Source organism: Synchiropus splendidus, chromosome 13 (genome assembly GCF_027744825.2).
Source record: "Synchiropus splendidus isolate RoL2022-P1 chromosome 13, RoL_Sspl_1.0, whole genome shotgun sequence".
NCBI classification, from domain to species: Eukaryota; Metazoa; Chordata; class Actinopteri; order Syngnathiformes; family Callionymidae; genus Synchiropus; species Synchiropus splendidus.
This window is the reverse complement of record NC_071346.1, coordinates 3,619,043-3,644,299: the sequence shown is the minus strand read 5'-3', so window position 1 is coordinate 3,644,299 and position 25,257 is coordinate 3,619,043. Positions and strand designations below refer to the sequence as shown.

Here is a 25,257-nt window from a genome sequence, read left to right as displayed (position 1 = left end):
CAAACCCTCCAGATGATGAAAAGAAGAAACGAAAGTGAAGAAAGTGACCTGCCAGCAGGGGCAAACCTGCCGACCTGGTATTCAAACGGCTCGACTAGAATCAACTTGACACCAATTAGGCCTCCACCCTCCTCGCTGCCTGATCTGTTTCACAGCGGCCGCCGCGTGACGCGCCAATTACGCCGGGCCGACCGGGGATCGAGTGGATTGTGACCGGAAAGCAGATTTATTTTTCATGCGGGCGATGGAGAGGCCGGCGGCCGCCTGGGCAGACGAGTGGAGCATTTCAATCACGGTCTCTCTGCTCATGCTAATGCTAATAGGCTCAGCGCCAAAGCTCTGATGGAGGACAGCAGGTGCATCAACCCTGGTGTTAAACTTCCAGACTGCTGGCAAAAACACGCCTTAGAAGGCACGAAGATCAACAGGAAATATGTTTTTCCAGGTATTCATTTCTTTGACTACTTTTATTAGAATATAAAAAGGAATATGGATCATGAATATGGAATGTGAATTTCAAGTATCTTCATCTATATCAGCTCTTACTTAGTTTGTATTGAAACATGACGGTAGAACAAACAAATAAATTCATTTTCCTATTGAATAAAAGTTTATATAATGAAATACAAAATATGACCCTTAAAAATAGTGAAACAATGTCACCATAAAAAAGCATGTCTCACCAGTCTGTATTTTGCCACTTGCATGTATTAGACTGCTGTGTGTATTATTGCTGTGCTTCTGTTCATTTGAAGCATGTGTGTTGACAGCCGTGTTTCTCACTTCATTTCTGTGTTTATGTTCCATCTGTACCAGACGTCCTACTTCGGTTCTGTTTGGGTGTTTCTCTCCTGGTGTGGTGATGCCCTCGATTCTGATTGTGTGTTGCTCTATTCGTGTAAATAAACACCGTAACAGAACTCTCTGCCTTGTCTCCTCGCTTCCAGCTGCTATGTTCACTTGGGTCTGGCATGGTTTTCGTCTCAAGACAGACGCATGTACAGGATGCTTCTTGTGGTGAAGTCATGAAATAAGCCTGGTAAATAACCTGACGTTCTCTAGTCATAAGTACCAGTGAAGTCCATGTGACCCTCAGCCTTCTCCACTGACCTCCCTCCATCGTTCAGCCGTCGAGCCTCCAGATGATCCACCAACAGTGGAGGAAAGCAAATAGAACACGTGTCGCTTCCATCATGAGGACTGGAAACCTCTCACCAGTCAATTAAAGCGTCTGGATTTAATTTAGCTCTCACGTTGCAGCGCGGCCGTCACTCTCGCGGAGTGGTGGGCAGCTCGTTTTGAAATGGAACACTTCATGAAATCACTCTTAAAGCAGCGGCGGGTTTGACAGGGGAGAACGGCGACCTGCGGTCGAACAGCGCGGCGCAGCACGACGCCAGATAACGCAATCTCGTCGGCTGATTGGGTTTGGGCGGTAATAACGCTCCAGACATGAACGCAGGCAGATGTTTGGCTGCAGGAGGAGCAGATCACAAGATATCGGCGCTTTGGAAAATAAAGCAGCAGATGACAAACGCCCTGCGGCCTTCATGATGTCAAATCAGATTGGGGGACGGATCCGGGCGCACGTCAGCGCGGACGGATGCGGCCGCGTCCTGTCGGATATGTGTAATTGCTAATTGGTGTAACTTGGATTTGGCGTCTGACATGCAGAGCCGGGAACGGTTCTAACCAGAGGGGACACTGTTGCTTTAAGAGGATTAGCGGCACGTCGATCAGTCATGTCGCGTTACGCTAATGTTTGCAGCGGCCTCCTGTCACGGCCACAATCCGCCTCCTCGCCGCGCGGCATCAAAATAAACATTTACATGCTTCCGCGGCCGATTAGAGATGCTTCTCTTATCGTCGCTGCCATGGGACGGCTTCACCTTTGCCTTCAGCGCACAAAGACAAAATAAGAAATGAGGGCAGATAGAAGGAAGGGAGAAGTTCCTCCCTGCAGCCAGAAGATAATCTCCACTCCGCTAAGTGATTGTCCACAGTCTGGAAATACGCAGAAACTTTCTTTGATCGCAGAACAAACAGTAAAAAAGCATTTCCTGTCTGACACTCTCACGCTGCTCCTCTTTAATAACAAATGTCAGCCAGCGAAGCTAGCAGCTGTCACACGAGGGACACACAAGAAAAAAAAAAAAGAAATTAAAATAATTAGACAGTTTACATTCCTCCCTGAAGCATTTATCAACGACACAATATTCCATGGGACTTAACACTTGTTTCAGTATGTGTTTTCTTCATGAAGATTTATTTCCCTTTTCTGTTGAATCGCAGCGACCAGACTTGGACCAAGCCAAAAAGGTAAATGTTTCGATATCACCATATTGGTTGTGCAGCTATCGTTACGTTTCATATTTATGTGGGCAGAGTCCAGAGAAGGGCCAACAAAGGGAAGGCAAGCACGCCATGATGGAATGCATCAAACCAGCAAGAGTTCAGAAGGTGGAGGCAGAAGGTGGAGAGGAAGGCCAAAGAGGAGATTGATGGAGGTGGTGAAGGAGGACATGAGGTTTGTAGGTTTGAGAGGAGAGGAAGCAGAGGACAGGGGGAGATGGAGGAAGATACACTACACAAGTCTTCACAACATTTTACATTCTGTAATACCCAGCCCATAGAGTGCGCCGGAATATTAGCCACACTCACTAAATCTAAGAAGGAAAATAGATCTTGTTCATCCATAAGCTGCACTGGTCTATAAGTTGGAGGTGCAGTGGTGCCGTCTGGGCCGTAGAAAGGTCAGTGGTGCACTCGGCTTAAAAATGCACGATGATCACTTCTAAACTAGTTTGGAAAAACTCCTGCTCCAGCATGGAGACTGACTCGTGAAACAAACTGGGCAACGTTCTGAACTTGAATCAACTCCTCACATCTTTTATTGACATTAAAACGCTGAAAACGCTCCTTTTCGCCCACGTGTCCAAATTTCACACAGCCAGTCTTGGCAGCTGCTTTGTCTCCGGTCCTCCAGAAGATCGGCTCTGTGGGCGGAGCTGCAGATACGCAGGTGAAAACAGCGCATTTTGAGCGCTTTAAGGTCAATAAAACGCCAATATTTTGGCAGAATTCCGCTCTTTCACCTGTAAAAGTGAATATATTTGCCATGTCACTGTATAAGCCGCAACCCAACTACCCAGAATCTGTGATGAAGCAGGGTTAGAACAGCCAACCCTTTCAATTTTTGACCTCAACGAGAGTGTGCAAATCATACCGTGGTGTTCGGAAACTAAAATATGATGCGTCGTCTGGCGTTAGGAAAGTCTTCACATGTATGTATCGCATGGCCAGACATGAATCATTGTTCTGAACAGGACCAAGATATTTGTCAGTGGCTGTGAGATGCTAGCCAGCAGAGATGCAGCAAATTCTGTCTTCAAAACTCAGCCACAAAGTCAAGAGATCAGAATGATATTTCCATGCAAAGTCGTGTTCAAAGAGCGCCGGGAAGATTTCACCTATTTTCTCTGGACAAACATCAAACCCCCAGAGTCCACTCTTCTTTGCAGTCACCTTACATTTGAATTGAAGAGGTGGAAAACAGCTTCAAAAGCCTGCCGCTATCTCAGACCCCCGTCGTAAATCCCCCGCCTCCCCCCCTGCATGGTCGCTGGCCTCGCCGTCGCCTTTCTTTTGCAATTCATATTTCTGGAGCTGTGGCTGAGGCGGCGGCTGCGAGGGTGTTTTTCTTCATCCCAGGAGATTTCAGAAGTGAAAAACTTATAACAGTGGCCATTGAAAAACAAACAAAAAATAAATACATGTCATTATTTGGGCATAATATCCCATTTATTTTTAAATCTTTTAAATTGACATGAAAACACTTATGTTTCAAATTAAAATAGCTTAAAAAAGGTCATGAGATGTCTAAAAAACGGAATTCAACTTAAAAAAGAAATAATTATTTAAAATGGCTTACAGAGATGAATGCATTATAAATATTGTATTTGGGACTTGAAAGCAGAAATGTTTTTAAAATGAATTTATTCTTCACAAAAAAAAAATCGTTAGACTACATGACTGCAGGGTAGTCACATGACTTCTAGCATCTAGCTATCCTACCGCGCCACAGTGTTGAACTCCATATCAAACATCAAAACTGCTCATCTGCACTTTCCCTGTAAAACTATTCATCTCCATCAGCATTCTTCCACGTGTTTCAGAGGCAGCTAGTGTTGGCGAGCAAGCGTTATCCATCATGGCGAGGAGCAGCGCGCGGCCACCGCTTCCACCGAACCAGTCCATTCATTTCACTTTATTCATCCCCAGCGGAGCAATTAAAGCGCACGCACACTTCTCGGGACAAAGTCATTTATGTGTAAATTAGCTCATAAATTACCAATTTATTTAGAAATTGGTTTTAAGAAAATGTTTGAATGGAGGTGGCGGCGACTCAGCCGAGTGTGTGATTGGTCCAAAGTAAATATGGAAGCAAACACAATCAGAGTGCAGAGGAATCTCTGGCTCCTGATTCTCACACGAGTGGAGCGTCACCAAGATCATGTTGCACCGTAGTGCTGGAGGGGTGGGAGGGAGGGGGGGTAGCGAGTGGGCGGTGTGTGGAGAGCTAAATTCAAAATATCCTCTTTTCTACAAATTAGGATTATTGAAAACAACAGCGCACTGTCAGCAGTTATGATCATACGAATGCAGTTTTCATTTGTTGTAGTCGTCTTAGTCGTTGTCAAGTTAGCTGTTGTGGCTGCCAGTTTTGGTGTACTGTAGTTCTGAGACTTGCTTTTGAGGGAATAGTTGCTGTATGCAGCTGAATCAGTTGTGCTAGCTGTCGGAAGTGAAACTGTATCTGAACTGTCATCACTTAAAAGCGTTGCAGTACTTACTGTAGTATTTGGAGTTGTCATTTTGAATAAGAAGTACTTGTAATTTGATGTTAGCTATGCGATATTGTGTGTGCTAGCAGTAGAACAAGCTTTCTTATGCGGTAAGTTAACAGAATAGTTGTTGTACCACTAGTTATTTTCACACTTCGAGATGCTACTTACCATAAATAGTTGCATTTGTAGATGTACTCAAATGTTTGGTTGTTTTGTTACTAGCAGTAATGACTGCTGTTTTAAGGACAGCAGAAGTTTTTGATGATGTTGTACATGTAGGTTTATGGGTATCATAGTAGAAGAACTGAAGTAGCTCAAATTGTTTTGGAGGTTTTGCAGTAGTACTCACAGTTGTACTTTCATAGTTGTAACATAGTGTCATGGTGACAGGTGGTCAGAAGCAGCTCACTATAGTGGTAGTAGTCATGTATTGTACCTTTCATACTCAAGCGCCATGTCATCACATCAAGAAGCAGCGGTGGCTCCAAGTGATCGTGATATCGGATCTGCAGTGGAGAAGCTGGTGGGAAGATGACTCAAATGCAAGGCTGGCGCTCCACAGCTCCTCCACTAAACAGAACGGATGACTTTTGCCCGGCTCTGGCATTTAAACACAGCGGCTGCGGCGGCGTCCTAATAATGACTAATAACTTCTCCGCCTCGCTCGTGTTTGTGGCCACTGGAAGTGAGCAGCCACATGAAAGACGGCTCGCCAGCCTGACGGCTCGCTTTCTTCTCCTCTTCAAAGACCCGCCACAAACAAACAGGAGGCAGGATGATGAGATCCACTCGCGGAAGGTGGAGGGTCGCTCGGTAAACACTTTGATATCAGGTTGTTAATAAGAAAAGCCAACCTGACGGGGGCCCCTCGGCTCTGGGCGGGCTTCAGCAGCACGGTGACGGTGGTGTCGGTCTGGTTCAGAGACGTCTCCTGGTCGTACGCTGGCATGGACGGCGCTGAGGAGAGCCAGAACAAGCTTGACTTAATGAGCCTGTTTTTGTTATTGTTTTCTCCACCCAATGATTTAATAGTTTTCCCTGACATTCTCAATCTGCAGTTCAGATATGAGTTGAGCTGCATAAATCCACGGCCTCAGGACTGCAGCAGACGCTGAGCAGAATTTTATCGGCTCCCTGTGTTGGTGCTTGTTTCCGACATGAAAGTGTCTCCGGCAGCGTTGACCTCACTGACCTGAGATCTTGGTGGTGAACTGGGTGATGACCGGCGGGCCGTAGCCTTTGGCCGTGCTGGCTCGTAGCGTGAAGGAGTAAGTGGAGCCCGGGTAGAGTCCCGTGAAGACGTGGGTGGTCTCGTTGCCCAGCTTCACCACCTTACCGCTCTGGTTGGAGAGGTCCAGCTCGGGGTCAAAGGAGCTCACCGCCTTGTAGGAGATCTGGGGAGGAAGAGGAGGATATGAATATTCTGATGGAACCACAGCGCTGCATTTATCTTCCAGCGCCAGCTCTCACTGCAACTTTCATTCCTACACTCCATTTTAATTATAGAAAACAATTAGCACTTTCTTAAACGCTGGTCTAAGAATGTGGAACGAGGACTACTGAGAGTTTATTTCATTTAAGACATTATCAGCGCGCCACCACTGTGCTGTGTGTGTGTGTGTGTGTGAGTTTTGCTGGAGAAAACAGAGGAAGAATTCTCCCAGTTATTTGTTGAATGATGACAATAGGCACGACACAACAGTCATTGCATTGTTATATTCAGTTGAAATTACTGCAGCACCTTAACTCTCAGCTGCTGTTTTTAAGGTGCATTGATGGTTGAAGCTGTTGGCATCACTGGATGTAGCAGCAGTTGTGGTGTTACAGTCTTTGTTATGAATGGAGCAGTTGTTACAGTAGTTATTACATGGATGTGAAATAACTTCAGTCGCTCTGCTCATCTTCCGTGACGTTGTCAAAGTGACGTTAAATGAAAGTTCAAAATCGCCCGGTGATTCATGACGCTTCGAAGAGCTGCAGGTTTAGATGCTGGAATTGAGAATGAATTGGAAAACAAATGACAGTAAATTGTCTGTGCCGGTTAACGAGCGCTGTCGGTAGTACATTAGCATGCTAATGATATTTCTCGAACCCAGCGAGCTCCAGCTCCACAGAGCGAAGACCAAGTATCAATAATTTATTCATAATTATCACAATTGCAGCACCAGATGAGCTTTTTTTATTATGTCAGACAAGTGACACACAACAGGAACAGGAAATGAACGACACAAACACACACGCAGGAGACGACAAGCAGCGACCAGCAGTCGCTCTTAACATGATTTTACTCCATCATTTACTTCAATGTTTTGTTTCCAAATAACAACAACAACCATCATAATAATAATAGTACAGTGGTGCCTCGGTTTTCGAACGTCCCGGAATTCGAACAAAAATTTCTAGATTTTTTTTGCTTTGGATTTCGAACAAAAATCCAGAACTCGAACGCCCCCGAAAAAACATAACGTGCGCTCACTCCAGGGTTTGATGTCCTGTTGTGGGCTGGAGCTGGGACAGGGATGAGGTGAGTCTGGGACAGAGCGTGACTTGGTTTATGACTTTGTCACAGCCAAACTGCACAGAAGCGCACATTCAGAGCTGGACACGCACCGGGCACCTCTTCACTTCTGGAGAGACCTCACTCACTCGACAACCCCTCCCACATGCAGCGGCCACACACATAGAGGAACAGCCACCTGCAGCAGACACTCGACATTCACTCCTACAAAAGACTAGTTTAAGGCTTGGAAGGCATTAGTTCTTTTTCCATTATTGTAATGGGAAAAATTGATTCAGATTTCAAACAAATCGCTCCTCGGACGGCCGTCTGGAACGGATTGTGGTCGAGAACCGAGACACCACTGTAATAATAATAATACATTTTAAAAATCAGGTGACTTGAGAGTCACATCAAAAGCTACGTTAGCCTTGGGACTACAAATCCACATCACTTAATCTATGAAGAAAAAAAAAAGTGAAATGAAAACAAAGGATTTCAGCTTTACCTCTACATTAGTCCTAAAATATTTTAACTGCGAGTGTGTTTTTTTAATTATTTCTTTAATTGACTTAATCGCAAGGTAATCATTCTTAATATCATTTCTCTAGCTCTGCCAGAGCGTCAGTGACTAAAGTGCTTTGAGAATTGACTATACATTGACATTAGCATGAGCATGTTGCAGCTAGGTTGGCTAAAATTTGAGTTGAACATAAGTACGATGCTTAACTGAGGTCAGCACTTTGACTCAATCCACAATCAGAGTTCAAGCTACTTATTTTTCCACATATGTTACACATATGTTAGCATTAAGGCTATGTTAGCACTTTTGCACAGTTTTATCAGTTCGCATCGATGCTACATTCGGACATGGGTTCGGGCTGGTTCTCAGGTGCAGAATTTGCTCTTACTGCGTCACACGAATACAGTCACAAATATCACACATTTCTTTCCCATCAATATAGATATCACAAAGAAAATGTCACCGTGTGTTCAAAGAGGCTTTTAAAAGTCATAGTCGCCTGCTGGCTCTTCATGCTGGGCAACGTTATCACAGCTTCATACATAATTGTTGTGTCATGACTCCAGTGCAAACACAAGCTAAACTGCCGACCGTGGCGGGAGACATGAAGGCGAGTGTTCTACTAATATCCACGTGAGGAGGGCTCCGATTTAAGGCGGACGGGAAAAAAGAAATGCCATTATCGTTCCAATTAAACAGCACAAAGGCGAGTTTGGAGAGCTGCATAATTTGTGTCCATCAAGTTTGAAAAGGCGCTCAGTCTTTGTCTGAGGAGAAGTGTGTGATTCCACATGGTGACGTTTCAGAGAGGATTTTTTAAATTACATGTCAACAGCAGGTTTTCCAATCATAATGGAACGGAGCAGAGACGTAATGAGAAACTGTACATTATTATTATTATTCATTTTGATACACGGAGCGCTCCTCTTCACCAGGAGCAGGGAATTATTGAGGCGTGTTGTTCAAGTGAAATAATAAAGCATGTTTCCTTCTTTATAACAAAGTAATGAATAATATATGGAATATTGTGTTGCATCATGCTGTGTTCTGAAGTATTCAGCACAATAAATATGATTTGCACTTCAACATGCTTTGCTTTGTGACCTAAGAAAAATGTAAACAATTAAGAACTGTTTTCATTTAGCAGTTTACGACAGTATGCGCGGAAGTGTGCTAGTGCTTCAGCTTTGTCCGATGCTCTGCCAGGACCCGTGGTAACTATGATCCACTTGCACTTCATCTGACACCTGTTTGGGCACCTTGCTTCGGGCATAACACATTATCACTCGCACTTCATGAAACGCAGGCTAGGACTTGAGCATTGCGCGACATTAGCACTCACGCTCTTGAATGTAGTCCATTTCGCACTCTCATTGTCAAGCAAGCACAGAACCAGAACACACTGGCGATGTGTCTCTCAGTTGACCAGGAAACACCTCAGTATCACCCCAGGGGAGGTGGAGGTGTCTTTAGGTGTCTCTAAGATTTCTAGGACAGAGACACGCTGTCCCATGAACTAAACAGATGTGATAAAATGTGGAAATGGAGCTGAACTCTTTGATTTTCCTGCTGGTCAGATTTCCTTCTCCTCAAGTCTGTTGATAACCTTGGATCAGAGTTGATCATTGGCAGAAACCTTGACGGAGATGGGGGAGATGGGTCCTATTAAAGACCAGTTATTCATTATTAATCATCTTGCTTCATAATAAAAGAGTTGGGAGATTAAAAATAAAGGATTCTGAGTGAAAAATCTCCAGCTGCAGATAATTTGTACCAACAACCTGGATGAGGTGAACAAAGCTGCCAGGTTAATCCAGGGATTTGACTCGCAGCGTGAGAGTCTAAAAGACAAACAGAAGGGCGACCCGCTTTCGTGAACCCGCTGGTTATATGGATGTTGTCAGACCAACATGGCGCTGAATAAACAAGGCTACCGGACCCGGTTGTGAGGGGCGACGGCCGGAGAAAATCGACGAGGGAGAATCAATCTGCGGGAGAGGCTGGAGGATTACCGCCACCCTGAGACGGTGAGGATCAATGCCGGTGTGTCTGAGCCCGGACAAAGATGGCCGCCTTTGTGTGAAGCCTTCAGTCAACATTTGTTCTGTGTCCTGTGTGTGTCCAGTCGGTTCTCTGGACAAGTCAGAAGGGGACAAAGAAGAATACTACAGAGTATTTTCCCACTTTCATTTAAAGAAAGAAACCGTGTTCTTTTTTTCTTTCATTGAAGCTCATCTGAGACTAAATTTTAATTTAAAGATTCACAGTGAGCCGACTGTACACCAGCGAACAGATGTCCTTAAATCCCCCAAATCACATAATCCACAGCAATTTTGTGCAACTTTTGGCAAGTGTATGAAGCCGCTCATAATTGACATTCTGATGAGCGTGTGGCGCTGGTTTACCTCGTACTGGGTGATGATGCCGTAAGTCTGGGCCGGCTCCCGCCACTTCAGGATGATCTTCTCCTCGTAGGCGCTGCCCTGGATGGACTCCAGAGGGATGGCGCCCGGCACTGCCCAATAAAAACATGACACATCGGTGACACTTGAAGCTGCAGCAGGGCTGTGGAGATGTGATGCATTACACCCTGCAGCAACACCTATGGTCACTCAGAGCCCCTTTGACATGTCCTAAGGCCGTAAGGAGAAGAAAGCTCTGCCGCCTCAACGTCTTTATTTTCTGACTGAAGTCAAACAACAAACATTCTCTTGTGTTACCTTCCATCAATAATGTGAGTGAAGTCAGTGTTTACCTTCCATATCTGCTGCTTTAACCCCTCGTGTGAATTCCCTTCACCGTGCAAACACAACGGAATGATGCAGAGATGTCAAGCCTGTAAATTTATCTCGTCGACGTGCCGTGTTTTTCCTGTCCCGGGGGAGCGACGACACGCAGGCACACGAGCGTCAGATCGTGGGGAAACGTCGCCACTTTTATGTTGCCGAACCAGAGGCATCAGGATGACAAGACTTTCGTCATCAGGGGCTGTTTGTTAGCCGGCGACTGGGGTTCCCTGAGACTCCTGTCTTTCATTTCCTGTCTGCTGATGTAACCGTGACGACGTTTGATCTTCGCAGGTGATTTATTTTCGTTCACCCTGAACCTGGGTCACCGTCAGTCACGCGACAAGATTGTTTGACTTTTGTTTGATTTCTTGAAATCTCTTGTGAGAATCTGAATCAAATCTCAAACAGAACTCAAAAACAAAAGTTCAACTTCTCCGTCATGTCTTCACCACTTACTTCCTCTTTCAAAAACCAAGAGTTACGATCATAATATTTGCACAAATTATGCATCACTTAATGATCCGATGAGAGCCAATTGAGCGAAGCACAGTAAAATTTGAATTTAGTTCAGATTTTTCACATAAATTGTTTACCAACAAGTGAAGAGAAACAGGTTTCTGCCTCACCGTCTTCATCGGTCTGGACCTGCAGCTCTCCGCTCTCCTTCACCCCCTCTGGGTTGCGCAGCACCAGCTTGACGCTCAGGTTGGTAAAGGGCGTCAGGTTGTGGATGGTGTGTTGCGGGTCACGGCTCTGCGTGTCGTAGCAGATCTCCTCGCGGGTCTCGTCTTTGCCGCCCACCTTGTAGCGGTACTGGACGGTCAGGTTGTAGCTGTGGCAGCGCGTCACGTTGTAGCCCAGTGGCTCCCAGCGCACCGTCACCTGCTTGGACTGGATGTCCACAACCTCCAGCTTCCTCGGCCCATGCATCGGTTCTGTGGTGAGACAATACAGAGACTTACCAAGCTGATCCAGAGATTAATATTATACTATATATAATACTATTAATAGGAGTGTTTGGATGCCATTTGGATGTTCAGCCTGTACAGAACTTCACGTTAATCAGTTTGTTTGTTATGAAGTTTGGTATCTGCTTGGTCAGTGGGACTCAAAGGCAGGGATGTCTTTTGGCTCAGCAATCGTTTTCTTTCTATATTTTATGTTTTTTCCTCTGTGGACTTTCCTGACATTTCTCTGCCGTTTCAAAGCTGCAGCCTGGCGTCGAACTCGCCTCCCGTGGCGACATGCTGCACAGGCCGACACACCAGCAGAACCGTGTATCATCATTTCGCTACCTGCAGCTCTGCTTCTTCGGTCGCTTTGTCCATCGTGTCCAGTGGAGGTTAGTCATTATCGGCACAGTGATAGAGAGTCGGACACCCCGTCAGCCTCAGCAGGACCCCCCCATCCATCCCTTCCTGCTCCTCTACCCCGATCCCCCATCATCACCTCCCTCCTCAGGTCCATTTTCCCTACCTCCCTCTCTTCTTTCTGGTCTCCTACGGGAGGGAAGCAGCCCGAGCGCGAGGTAATGGGATCAATTTCCATTCCAGGTTAAATTCGCAGTCCATTCCTCTGGAACTTAACACTTTACCACCTATTAGGAAGAGCCAGGGCTCAATTTCCCCATTTCCCCGGAGACACAGTCCAGCAGTTCAGAGGGAGCCATGTTTAACATCCGGAAAATACATGGGAGGTGGGGGCACGCGTGGTCTCTGCTTTAACACAGAGGAAATGAGGAACTCGGAGAAATGCAACATGAAAAGTAGTTTTTATCGAGAACGACAAAACCCACACAACAGCAAAGTCGGAATTAAACCAGGGACTCGTTGCTTCTCTCCTTTATAAATGATAACTATTAACTGTGGCTTAATAACACCAAGATCAACTTTCATTTCCCAACAGTTTATCCTTCTTTATCAATCACACAACTGACTTGATACGTGTTGAAGTTAAACCTGGTCAGCAGTGTGAGAGATGCAAGTCGACCAGGCTGAAGTTGCATGGAGAACAGATAAAAAAATATGTGATTCATTTGTTAAGTTTACTCAGCAATTTTACTCTATTGACAGCCCTAATATTTATGATGAATCTACCTGCATTGTAATAAGTAGTCTTAGGTACGGACATTATAATTCATAATGATGATTTATCACTTAATATTCATAAAAAGTGCTTTAGCAACGTTAAATCTCCCACAACCAGCTCTATAATAATATGTATGATATCATAATAATAATAATAATAATAAATGATGATGCCATATGACAACTGTTCTCATGTGGCTTGGTAAAGTTCAAATTCTTCTCATGATTTTGCGGATAGAAGCAGATCCTCCCTCCATGTGGAGTGTGACCGGCTGAAACCTTGTTGTTGTTGCACACTGATGATGTCATCCTGAGTCAGAGGGAACAAATGGTCTTGGTTTCTCGCCGCCTCCTCAGACAGCTGGCGTTTGTGCCGCACAGCCGGAGGGTCAACAAACAGTTAGCCTTTTTCACCACAAAACTCCAGAGGGGCCGAGGGACCTTACAGAGTGCTGATCGATACTCATCTCCACCGCTGAACCGCACACGTCTGTCGGTAGTAAACACACTCATCTGTTCTCGCCGTCGTCATGAATACATTTTCCAGAATCATGTCTTCTCTTCACCTTCCCTGCCTGAGATCCACACTGCTTGAGGTTTAATTTGATTTCTCCGCCCGGCCACACTACGATTCTCCGAGCTGTCGGCAGAACCAGCGCCGACAGAGTGCAGCCAACAGATAGTTCCGCAAATAAAAGCTGGTTGAAACTTTCCAGTCGGTTCAGCTGGGAACCACGAACACTTGGAAGCTGTCGTCCTTCCTGCTTATCAAGCCTTTTTCAGTGGCCTTGTTTACTCAACACCTTGACTGCACACATCACAATCTGTTTCAATTAATAGCAGCTGTGTTACATATATTTATAAGACCAACCTACACACTCCATACCAGAAGGTAAATTGATTCATGTTTAAACTCCGCTAGCTTCTGGTGAATGCTGAAACACTTGCTCACTTACATTTATACTCAGAGAATCTGAGCTAGCCAGGGTTCTAGCCAAGTTCCTAGTGAAGTACTTTAGAACGAGGGCGTGTTCCAGTTTTGCTCGGAACTCAGTGATTCCCAGGGGCAGATGTAGGATTTAGAAGATTGAAGATTTGACTCAATGAAATATGCATAAAAAAAACACTCCACAAGTTTCTAGTCTCTAGTTCCAGTCGCAAACGGAGCGCATATTTATCAAGAACTTTCTAACATCCAGACAAGGCTCGCAGCTTTCATGGATGTCTGTCTTTTTGCGACTTTGATAACTGGACTGCAGCATAAGACACAACCTCTGTCTATTGTCGGCACGTTTGTACATGTCACACCTGCACACTCTGCTGTGTTTAAATAACTATGAAAGCTACTTTCACTACTGCCCTTGGTTGGTCAGTTTCTAGTGTCCTAGTTTTGCAAGTCTGGTCAGAAATCAAATCTATACGAGACTCTCTAGTCAACCAGGTCTATTTTCAAGTCGTCCATTTCAGGGTTTGCGTTTTCCACGTCTAGTTGTGACATCTTCAGCCAACAACAGACCAGTGAATCAGTGGTGGTTCTCTACCTCCAGGGCGACTCGAAATTAAAACCAACTGGTGCTGCACGAACGTCATCGTTCAGAGGCACAACAAACTGCTGTTTGTGAAAGTCATTCTGTTCCCCCTCAGGTTCTCGCTGACACGGAGGTGAAAGAGTCGTGAATATGAATCTAATATCCCTGCAGGATGTTTGGAGTGGAATGGAGTTATAATGACGGTGGTGGAAGTGTCGCTGCGAGCTGGGAATGATGCCGCCAACCAGCTCCTCTGAGAGCCAGATTGGTCTTCCAAAGCAAATTATCACCTGCCCGCCGCTCGTCCATGTAATTGAATAATTTGAATTTGACATTTGCTCAGCTCTGTTGCTGATTTGCGGAGTGACATTTAGATGTTTTTAAGAGAAATGATTGCCGCGCCTTGTTAAGGTGGCGAGGTCGAGCACACGCACACACAGCGGGAGCCACGATGTCGCAACACAACAAATAATGTTAGGAGCCATCCGCGCTCGAAGGGGCTTCAAATGGTGCACTTAGCCCCCGGGGCAGAGCGAGGCATTAGTCCTGGATGAAAGGAAACAAATTGGGCATGTCCGGAGCTCCACCACTTTACCCAGAGACGAGTGTGCTGCTCTGTCGTGTACTGCTGCTCCGGCTACATATACAGACCAGCCATTGACTTATCAGATCGTCTCCAGGCGCCGCGGCAGAAAAGCCCGGATCTTTATCAGATACGCATCGATTAAGAGCAGAAAAGCCCGGCGACGACTTCCAGCTGCCTTTTCACTCACAGAAGTGTGAAGGCGGAGAGGAGGAGAAGACGACTTCCCCCGATGATTGGAAACAAGCGGCGAGTCAATGCGGCTCTTGAGCCTTGTTGCCGTCTCGTCAAGATGAAACGCTGCGCAGGTTAAGAAGCAGGAGGAGGGAGGGAGCCTGAGGGGGATGAAAAGACGACGGCCGTTGTTTGGAGCCACTCCACTTCATGGTTCCCAGCATCGACATGATAGCTTCCAATCCGGTGCATTGTATCACAGCACTCACCAACAAAGCTACCTTTTTCCATTTTTTGATTTCATATTCGCCGAAAAACCAAAGAAAAATCTGATGCTCTTTGAAACAGGAAACCAAGATTCACGTAGCTACTGGGCAACACAAAAAGAACACAATTGGAAATGAAGGAGTCAAAACAAGATGCCCAAAGAAGCACACCCCCTCTCCACAAGGTCACACCACAAACTGTTTTTCTTTTCCGCCCAATTTTACCAAATGAAAAACCCAAGACTGACAAACCAGGTCTCAGTTAGAAGACTCCACTGGACTTTGGTGGTGACGTCAAGCTGAGCCAAAAGACAAAGCTCTCCAAATACGTCCTTATCTGGTCGTCATGTTTACGTAACTTCATTAAGTGTACTTTACTGACCTGTAACTCAACAACAAAGAATCAAGCTGTGAGTCGGATATGGACCTCCTGGCTTAGCAATTGGTTTTGGGACATATCAGATTAGTAAGTCTATGTCAGACTTCTGACTGGACAAGAACCTCCACTAACCTTTCGATCTAAGTTCCGAGGAGTCCTTTTCTTGGGATGTTTATATGTGCCAATGCTAACATGCTAACACCAGCACAGTACCTGCTCAAAAAGCTAAATAAAAAGCTGAGCCAAAAGAAAGACAAAGGACCAGTCAACGTACTGCGCGAAATTGACATGAAATAAGAGATATGACGCTCGAGTAAACAATTATTGAATCTGTAGTTGTTTTATTTTCCACATCCGAGTCACTCAAAAGAAATTAGTTTTTACATTTATTTAGGGAAATAAAACCTCAAGAAATTGTGAATAAATCGTTCAGTGATTTGGAAATGAGAGATCCCATATCAACACTGATGATTATGAGAGCTGAAGTCATTTTGAAGCCAGTCAGTCATTCAAAGTCCAAGACCAACTTCAATACATTAATAAACAACACAATCCAGATGGCGACTAAGACTTGGTTGGTGAGACTGAACTGTGAGCCACTGAGTTTGCAAGTGAGTCAAACACTGATTGTGAGTCACCTCAGTGACAGGATGAGATCATTTCAGTGTCAAACACAGAGATGCCTTTGGAAGTAAACGCTAGAAATCGAGTCTTATCTCCTGCAGGATTCAAAGACTTGTTGCACGAGATCGACCTGCGACTTCCTACTGACTCTCCCCCGCACACCCATCCATCCACCCACCCACACGCCATCTCCCCTCCCCGCCGATGACGGGAGCACTCCGGGAGGTGATGGCGCTTTGATTGTCGCTTATCAAAAGCTATCATTATGTCTGGCTTCAGCGGGATGTGAAAATCATTTCCTAAGTGTGAGAGCTGTGTCATTACCTCGATGGCCCCGCTCTAGCGTAATAGAAAGCTGCAAACAAACGCGCTCGTCTCCCTGCAGACATAACAGCGTGGTGAGTAACGATGGGGAGATAAGTGACGGCGCTGGCGGGAAAACATGAAAACAGCACTTGGGCTGAGATTTAATCTCACCGCTTGTCATGTTGTTTGCTGCCGTGTGACAAGACAACCAGAAAACATGTCGTCTTGAGGAACTCGTGGAATTTCGCCACGACACCTCCATCCTTCACGCCCCCTAATTCCTCCGTTATTTGACACCAACTGCATAAAGTCAGTTGACACGAGGTCAGAATTAAGACAGAAATTTTAGATTGACGGACACTACCGGTAGTTCCCCTAACACCGTCGACCGTGATGTTCGCTGATGATACAGTGATTTCGGTTCAGAGAATGACGAAGCAGGTAGAGGTATGAGGTGAGTGACAACATTTCAGGTATCTGGTGTCAATCATCCAGAAAGATGAAGCTGAAGAAAAGAGTAGAGTGGACTGTCTGAGTGAAGCTTCAAAGGAGAGTGGTGGTCCCTGCCTTGTACTCAGGAGTCCGAAGAACCTAAGCTGCTGAGGTTGTTACCAGTGACTACAGGGGCCAAAAAGGAGCGGTGATAAGTGAATATAGATCCACATGGTGAGGTTTAGTTAGAAGAAGAGAGCTGAGCAGTTAAAACTTATGCATGAGGACTTTTGGCGGTTGGATGTTTCCGTGCTACGGTGTTGAAGCCCAGGGTGATTGATGGCTCTGAGACGCGACTGAACACTGTCGCTTGTTCGGCGTCACCCGCGACATCAATTACCAAGTCAGAGATAGATGCCGAGGGCAAACATGCGCACACACACGCAGACACCTCGGGTCGTGGATAATCACCAGGATTTATTGAATGGAGGGGGCCGCTCCTGACTCCATCAAGTCTTTCTTTATAGGCGGCGTGATAAACGAGAGCGCTGTGATGGTCGAGGATCGGGGCGGTGAGGCGACAACACACCAGATCGAATTGAAACCACCAAATGAGCTCGGACGTCGGAGTGGGCCGAGCTGCCAGCGTGCCCGATGACTCGCCTGCAGCGGTGGAGATGAATGGTTGAATGTCTTCCTCCACGAGGGGGCGGGGCCTAATGGTGGGGCAGGGAAAGCGGGACGCTCTCTACCTGCACAGGAGGATGATGCATGATGGGTACTTGGCCATGATGGAGGGCTCGGTCATGTGACTTCTTTGGCAAAGCTGATGGATCACAGCTGCCTTGCTTAACTTTTTTTTTGCGCATTAAATACAACAATAAAACATCTGTGCTCATTCACATTTTGGTTACTTAATTTGTGAATAATGAACGGACAAATGAATAAAAATTTTTTATTGTCATCCATTCACAGTATATTATATATTATAAGTCACTGTCTATGTCTCGTGAACAGGCTGATAAACCAGGGCTGGAGCAGGCGGACACCCTGGACAGCTCTACAGTCCATCACAGCAACAATAAAAGAACCACTCAGATTTGAACCAGCAACCACCTAGTTGAACGCCATCTTTAGCACCGTTGATGCGATCTGTCGTTTTATGAATTAATAATGGTTGTGAATCTTGGGCTCACGGGGCTGGCGCTGCAGCTGGAGACTATATTCTTCCTGGCGGAGCTATTTAGTGGGAGGAAATAAACTAAGTGCGGCGCTGCGGTGTGTAATTGTGGACTACTTGAGGTGATATTTCTATTACTAAAGAGCGAGGGACGAGGAGCATTCAGCCGGCTGAAATATTAGTCATTAGGAGCAGCACTTGGCGATTGTAGTGTTTAAAAATGTCATTAAACAACCGCCCGGTGGAAAAAATACAATAAATTACAGGGTGTGAACGCCAGAAGGGCTTTTTTCTTATTTCATTTTATAGCCTGGATCATTTCGGCAAGAACAAAATCTGCCGGCGATGTCAGCTTGTTGTTTAATACACTGATGAATAATTTCTCAAAAGCCTCATTCAATCATGCTGGAGCTTTTTTTATATTAAATTATTTATTATTTTAAGCATATATGGCATCTTCTCCTAGTCATGTAAATGTTAAATTATACAGATTTATGGGTCAGATTCAGATGGACCAACTCAGATTTGTGAATTTCATTTAAAACCAATGACTTTAATGACTTAAAAAGGTGAATAAATTTAAAAATAACTGAAGAAAATTGAAATTTATGATAATGCATTAATATTTAAAGAAATATGACAATGTTGTAAATGCATTATTTAGGAAATCAAATATTTTATGAGAAAGAAAACATTTCTGCAGAAAAAAGTAAAAAACAGTAAAAAATAAAAGAGGAAAAATGCTTAAGAAAAACAGAATATAATTAATTATAATTTAAGATAAGAACAGATGTGATACTATAGATATATAGTATATATATATATATATATATATATATATATATATATATATATATATATATATATATATATATACTATAGATAACAGATTTTCTGACAAATAATTGGTTCCCAAGCAGTATATACAGCAGTTTTAAGACATCATGGAAATTGATTCTTAAATCACTGAGTCCATTTTATGACAGAAAGGTTGGTCGTCCTGTTGCTGTGGTACTCGTCCTTTAGGTTAGCAATCAAGCTAGCAACAGAGAGGCCAAACAGCTGGTTAGAACAGGAGGAAACAAACAAAACAATATATGTACAAGGCAAGTACTGAGTCAATAGAATGTATATCATCCATTCCACAACATTAAATCAGTGGAGCGGTTATGGTGTCGCTTCATGTCTAGGATTAAAAGAACAAGCAGGTGATGGGGGCGAGAGGTGAAGGGAAGCGACCGCCGGGATGGGAAGAAATGGACAGGCGGCTGATGGGAACTGGTTAAATCAATCTTCCATTTTGTTTCCACCAATATGCGTTGCGGTGATTGGGGTCAGAGTGACAGCGAGAGAGCACGGCGTGGGCCCCCTCCTGCACACACATCTTCACTGTCAAGCTTTGACTTTGGTGTTCACGTCCGGGCATGCTGCCTGCGGTGAGGACTTACAGACACCGGCACGACGTTTACTGACAGCGGCGCAATCTCTACGGGAGCAGCGGGAGGTTAGCGGGGTGATTCTTCAACGCCGTCGCTCCCCAGATGGCCGTGGTGGCATTGTCATTTGTCGCCAAAATCCTGCCTGGAACTCGGGGTGTTACCCAGAGCGTAAATCAAACTCAGGCGCTTGACTTTGCGAAAAATGGTAGCAGGGCTGTTTTCCGACAGAGCCACCTACTTCGGAGATATATGAGATCTAAGATATAGCTGTCCGTGGCAGGACTCTGTGAATAAATCCTGCCTTTCATAACGTGCCCCCTCCTCTTCCCATCCTTTAAATAAGGGGGAGACGTCGCTTCAGAGTGCGTCCTGGATGCCTCCAAATGGGGAACGGGGCATCAATAATGGAGCAAAGGGAAAATCAGTGACAAAAATTACAGCAGATCGAGCATGAATAATTGAAGGAACATTTAAAAGACCTTGAGAAGTATTTCAGCTTAAATTTGAAAACAGGGAGAGAAAAAAGGGGCAAGCGTCGCTGTTTACCCCGCTCTGGAGACTGAACACTGGAGGTGACGATCATTGGCAGTGAAGAGCCGCAGACATTAAGAAAAGAGAACTCAGGAACTGTGAAGATGGCTGGCAAAATGACAAGCATGTAATAACAAGCACTGAATCCAAGAGCGGAAAGAACACGATGGGGGCTACAACTTTTCTTGTAAGTGACTCTGACCGTTCTTTGGCCTTTGCCTGGGATTGTTTGTCGAAGTTGAAGAAGTGCCCTGGATTTAACAAGAGGCTGACGACAGACGTCGAACTTGTCCGACAGAGAGAGGTCCAACCATACTTGTAAGAGATCCCAATGAAACGTGGTGTAACCACCTATAAGACATCCAAAGAGCTCGGGCAACAAAGTGGTTGAACGTAATAAAGCCCACGAGTGGTAGCAAAAAGAGGTCAATCCGAGTCAATGAGTGGTCATGCAATGCAAGGAATCACAGTGAAGAGTGTCAACTCTTCAGTAAGGAGAGTCACTACTGGCAGTCCCAGATGTCGCTAGAAGTCACTTAATGACAAGGGTAATTTACCACCTGGTTAGAGACTGCAAAGGAGCTTTGCTATGACACTTCAGTTCGTGTAACCGACGACCGTGAGAGCTATGGCTTGCTGAAGACGGTAGTTTGGAAAATTGCTGAATTTCGTAACGTCGCCAAAACTTGGTAGTCAACACTAAAACGATACAAAGCTCCACTGTTCCCTTTAGAGGTCCAAAAACTGTGCCTCCACATTCCAATGTACCCCAAGGTAGCGGTCAACAGGGGCAAGTGGTGGTGCAACCACAAAAGACGTCCACACAAAAGTGCTCAGGCCAAGCTCAGAAGGGGTCAAACCTAATGGTAGCACCATGCCACTTTCTCAAGCGCAGCATTCAGGCTGGCCTCTTCCACGGTGCATGGTGTTGTGTACGTCGGATTGGCCCAGCATCCCAGGGGACAGAGGAGGTCGAAGGATAAGTCGATATTGCGGCTGTTTCATTGCTATCCGGCGCCTCCTAGTGCCAAGAGTAAAGCAAGTCACTCAGATTCAGATCTGTAAGATTGGATTAGCTCTACTGTAGCGAGACGGCAGAAGTGAGTCAGTCCTCTTTTGTCTGCGCTGTTTCCGACAGCTCAGCGACTGCAACTGTATATTTTGTCTCTCTTTATTCCGCGACAGCACAAATCTGTGTCTTACATGATTCAGAAATAAAGTGGAAGTTGCAGCGAGTTCAGTTTGTGCACATCTGCTCGGAGAGTCTCAGATCTGGAGTGTTGGGGAGCAGCTACCCGGGGTGGGGTGGGGTGGAGTGTCGACGTGGGAAATGGTAATAATGAAACAGCCAAGAACGCCGAGTCTCTCTCTCTTTCCATCTGTCTCTGACTAACCGCGGCTGTTTGAAGACGAGTCCTTGAGAGGAACACAATTAGCCTTTTGCGGCGCCAATATCACACGACACAATCCTCCATTCTCCTTGCAACTGTTGTGATAAATAGACTTTTATTGTGGAGCCACGGCAACCTTCCTGTCGACACAAAACTCAATCTTGCCTGTTTTTCGCAGCAGACAAAAGAGACCCAAATTCAATGGTCCACAGAAAGCCCAAGGCTTTGGGCTCACCTCGCCGCAGATAATACAGAACACGTAAAGGTCACTTGACCTTCAGCGACTGCGAGTTAAAAAACAGAGCTGTGGAAGACAGCGACGTGGATTTCTATTCACTTCCCGCTGCCACAACGGCGTTAATTAGACTCGTGAAACTCCTCTCCAACAGGCACACACATCGAGTCAATCTCAGACCTTGTGAGGAACGCAAGCAGCCGTCGTGAAAGGTCCACACTCATTACTGCAATTTGCTGAGTGACAAGCCGGAGCTACAAAAACAACTGACAGATGATCAAGATCACACTTTTGTTCGTAGATGTAGGAACACAAGAGGAATTATGACTGAGAATCACAAGAATCAGTTTCCACCTCTCAGGAGCTAACAGAAGTATAACATTGATTATGTAGATGCTGTTGTGGAATTGACAAAAACATAATGTTTTATCATGTCAGTCCAGTCATTTTCGTCTGAAGCTGAAGTGTTTTTCTGTTGTAAAATGTCATTGTTTTTTGGCAGAAGCATTCAGCTTCTTTTTTCTATTGATTTCTGACAGTAGAATTTTTGCTTTCATTGCATGACATTTTTCTGTTTCCGTTTTGGGCTAACCTTTAATCATCATTCCCTGGCGGAGGGATGCTGTTTTGGCCTGTGTTGAAAGTAAATCTGCATCAAATCTTTTTGTGGGTTTCATTTTCTTCTTTTTAGTTTTTCACACTTGAAACGTTCATTTTTTGCCTTTATTAGTTGGACATTTTATTTTACTCTTTCTTTTAGTTACACCTTTTGATTGCGCTTTGTAATGTTTTTGCCAATATGATTTTTTTTTTCATAAAATAAAATGCCATGAGTTTGAATATGAAACGACGCATGTTTTTGACTGTCAATCAAGTTGTAGTTCCATGACGTTTGGACAAACATTTCCACTCACCACAGCTACTTTTTTTTTATTACTTGCAAGTTTTCTGCAGTGAGAAAGTATTCTCTATTCTGGGGTCAAGCTTTTGTTACAGTAAAATCTTTATTTATAATATATTGTAATTCTCTTTTCTTTGGGTTGGGTTATGATTTCAATTTCAATCACATCTGTCGACTAAATTTTATTTATTTAATTCTCTGAATTTTATTTACTTCAAGATGATCTAGGTTCAGTTACAGAAGACGACATGATCCTACATTGGCGTATCTGGTTTCATACCGCACTGAACTTTCTTACACATTTAGAATCAAACATTTCCTCCAGAGGCTCCGTCAGATTATCACTCCCAGATATTTCAGCCCATCACAGTCAGAGATCTAAACCCGGAGCCGTCTATTCTCGCTGCAGCAGCTTGAAAAGACGACGGCTCGTGTGAGACTGAGGTGAGCCGAGGCGCCACGAAAGACCGACTCTTCTGCAGAAAGATGACTCAGCGCTTCAGAGGGAGAAATATCGACAAACGTGAAGTCATCATGTTCAAAATTATTCCTGGACCCTCACAGACGGACGGGTATATTCGCAGTATGGATCGCTCCCCTTTAATTCTCAGTGCCGATCGAGCAGACAAGACAGCGGATGAAGGCTAACTCAGGATAAAGTCTCGCTTATATGATTCATACACAACTCTCTTTGTTCGGCGCCTCTTTCCAGAGTTTGCTGATGATTGACAAAGTTTTCAAGGTCTGACAAGTATGGAGTGAATAATAGCGACCTCCGTTTGCCTACTTCAGCTGGAGAATGTTATTTGGAGCGAGTGCTGAAGAGGCTGAAGTGTGCTGGCTGACGAGATGAATAAAACACACACAGATCATTTTATCGAATCATAAACTTCACCTGCGTCCGTCTGCAGCAACAAGAGCTCCAAACACGGATGATGTTGGAGGTTCCTGGCTGATACCCAGAAGCTTGATCTGTAACTCCTCAATTAAGAAAAACGTTTACAAGTACAGGTGTTAGGACTCGGTGTGGTGATTGAGAGGAATGTGAAGGTTAGTTTTCATGATGATCCGCACTGTCAACACCTCTAACAGAGCGAACTTGGCAAGGAAAGTGATTCTTCCACTCCAGCGAGTTTGTGTTGTCGTCACGCAGCCAAATGTTAATGAGCGACGGCGGCGTGGGGGAATGCGAACGCTGGGCAAGAGTTGATCCCTGATTAACGCCGGCTCCCTCGCGTCTAATAGCGAACAGAACGGCGGTCGACAGATGAGGCGGCTCCCGCGAGGCCGCCGGCGCAGATGGAGATGTGAAGCTGGCAGAGGCGGTGGAGTGAGCAGGTGTTTGGACTCAGTGTGGACATCGTGTGTTTGTCAGGAGCCCGTGGGGCGGAGGAGGTCGAAGGGCGAGGGGGCACATATGGGCTATTAGTTGGTCATCAAACATGGTGTGGAATTATCGACTGCACCACGAGTCAGAACCAACAGGGAACTGAAACATTTCTATTGAGACAGTGGAGGAACACACAGCTAAAAGGAGTGAGAAGGTTTATATATACTACATGTTCAGGTCGCTAGGAGACACTCTTCTGTTGAGAAGGTTTAGAATGCAAACATGTGAGACATGGGTCGGACAGTCCAGAACTGCTCCTGCCTGGTCATCAGACGGCGCTTCACCGTTCAAGTCGCAGCACATCTGTGACCAATGGGACGGACTGCCAGGTTTTGGGGGAGCAGGTTGCCAGGTTCTGGTAGAATGGGTTGCCAGTTCCACTACTGTGGTCTCGTAGGACTCACTAGCAGATCAAAAATCAGATTGTATTACATACAATCGTGATTTGAATCAAGCCTCATACAAAGACGGCATGAGTCGCTCAGGCTGTTGACCGGGTTTAACTTCACATGTAACTTCAGTTAAATCATTCATTGAGTGAAGTCCCTTCACTGTTTGAGTGACTCAAAGGCTCTGACTTTCTGCCAACCCTTCAGTCACCCTGACATCCATGTGACACGATTGGAAGCGAGCTGGACAACGCAGAAACCCAAGGCTGTGTCTGTGTGAAGAACCTTGTCGAGCACAATAAATATTCTCCGAGCTGGAAGATCTTTTGTGACGGTGCTGAGTTCATGATAAATGGCGACAAGGACGGCGCTCTGGAGCGGCCACGGATTCTCATCCGACGGCTGAACAGAGATCCACCGACGCATCACACGGCCCGGTGAGTCTTAACTGTTCAATTAGGAGCTCCACGGACCTGTCTGCAGGGAGGACCGGCAGAGAGCAGGACTAGATCAAGAGCCGCTTCCTCAAACACACACACACAACGAAGGGTCAGGGCCATTAATCTTGCAAAAACGCCCAGGCCCAGTTCTGATGCACGCCAGGTCGTTCATCCCGATCAGACGCCTGACACAAGAATGAGCTGCTGACCTTCACAGCGGAGAGGAGAGTCGCTCGTGGGCAGACTCGTTCTCATCAGTGCTTCTCAGGACCACAGCTGGACCCGGCCGTGCCCAGGTCCACATCAAGGTCATCCACACTTTGCC

The 25,257-nt window shown here is 45.4% G+C and overlaps 1 protein-coding gene across 7 annotated transcripts in view; it reads right to left on the bottom strand.

The window, feature by feature from the left end:
• The window catches only part of LOC128769573 (receptor-type tyrosine-protein phosphatase mu-like), a 136,171-nt gene that overhangs the window by 50,889 nt on the left and 60,025 nt on the right, over positions 1-25,257 (bottom strand). For all 7 annotated transcript variants that reach the window (XM_053883394.1, XM_053883395.1, XM_053883396.1 and 4 more), the window contains exons 8-11: positions 11,283-11,591; positions 10,273-10,382; positions 6,040-6,241; positions 5,702-5,804 (exon numbers count right to left, since the gene is read on the bottom strand). In XM_053883394.1, coding sequence (XP_053739369.1) covers positions 5,702-5,804; positions 6,040-6,241; positions 10,273-10,382; positions 11,283-11,591 — 724 coding nt within the window. The remainder of the gene's footprint in view (positions 1-5,701; positions 5,805-6,039; positions 6,242-10,272; positions 10,383-11,282; positions 11,592-25,257) is intronic.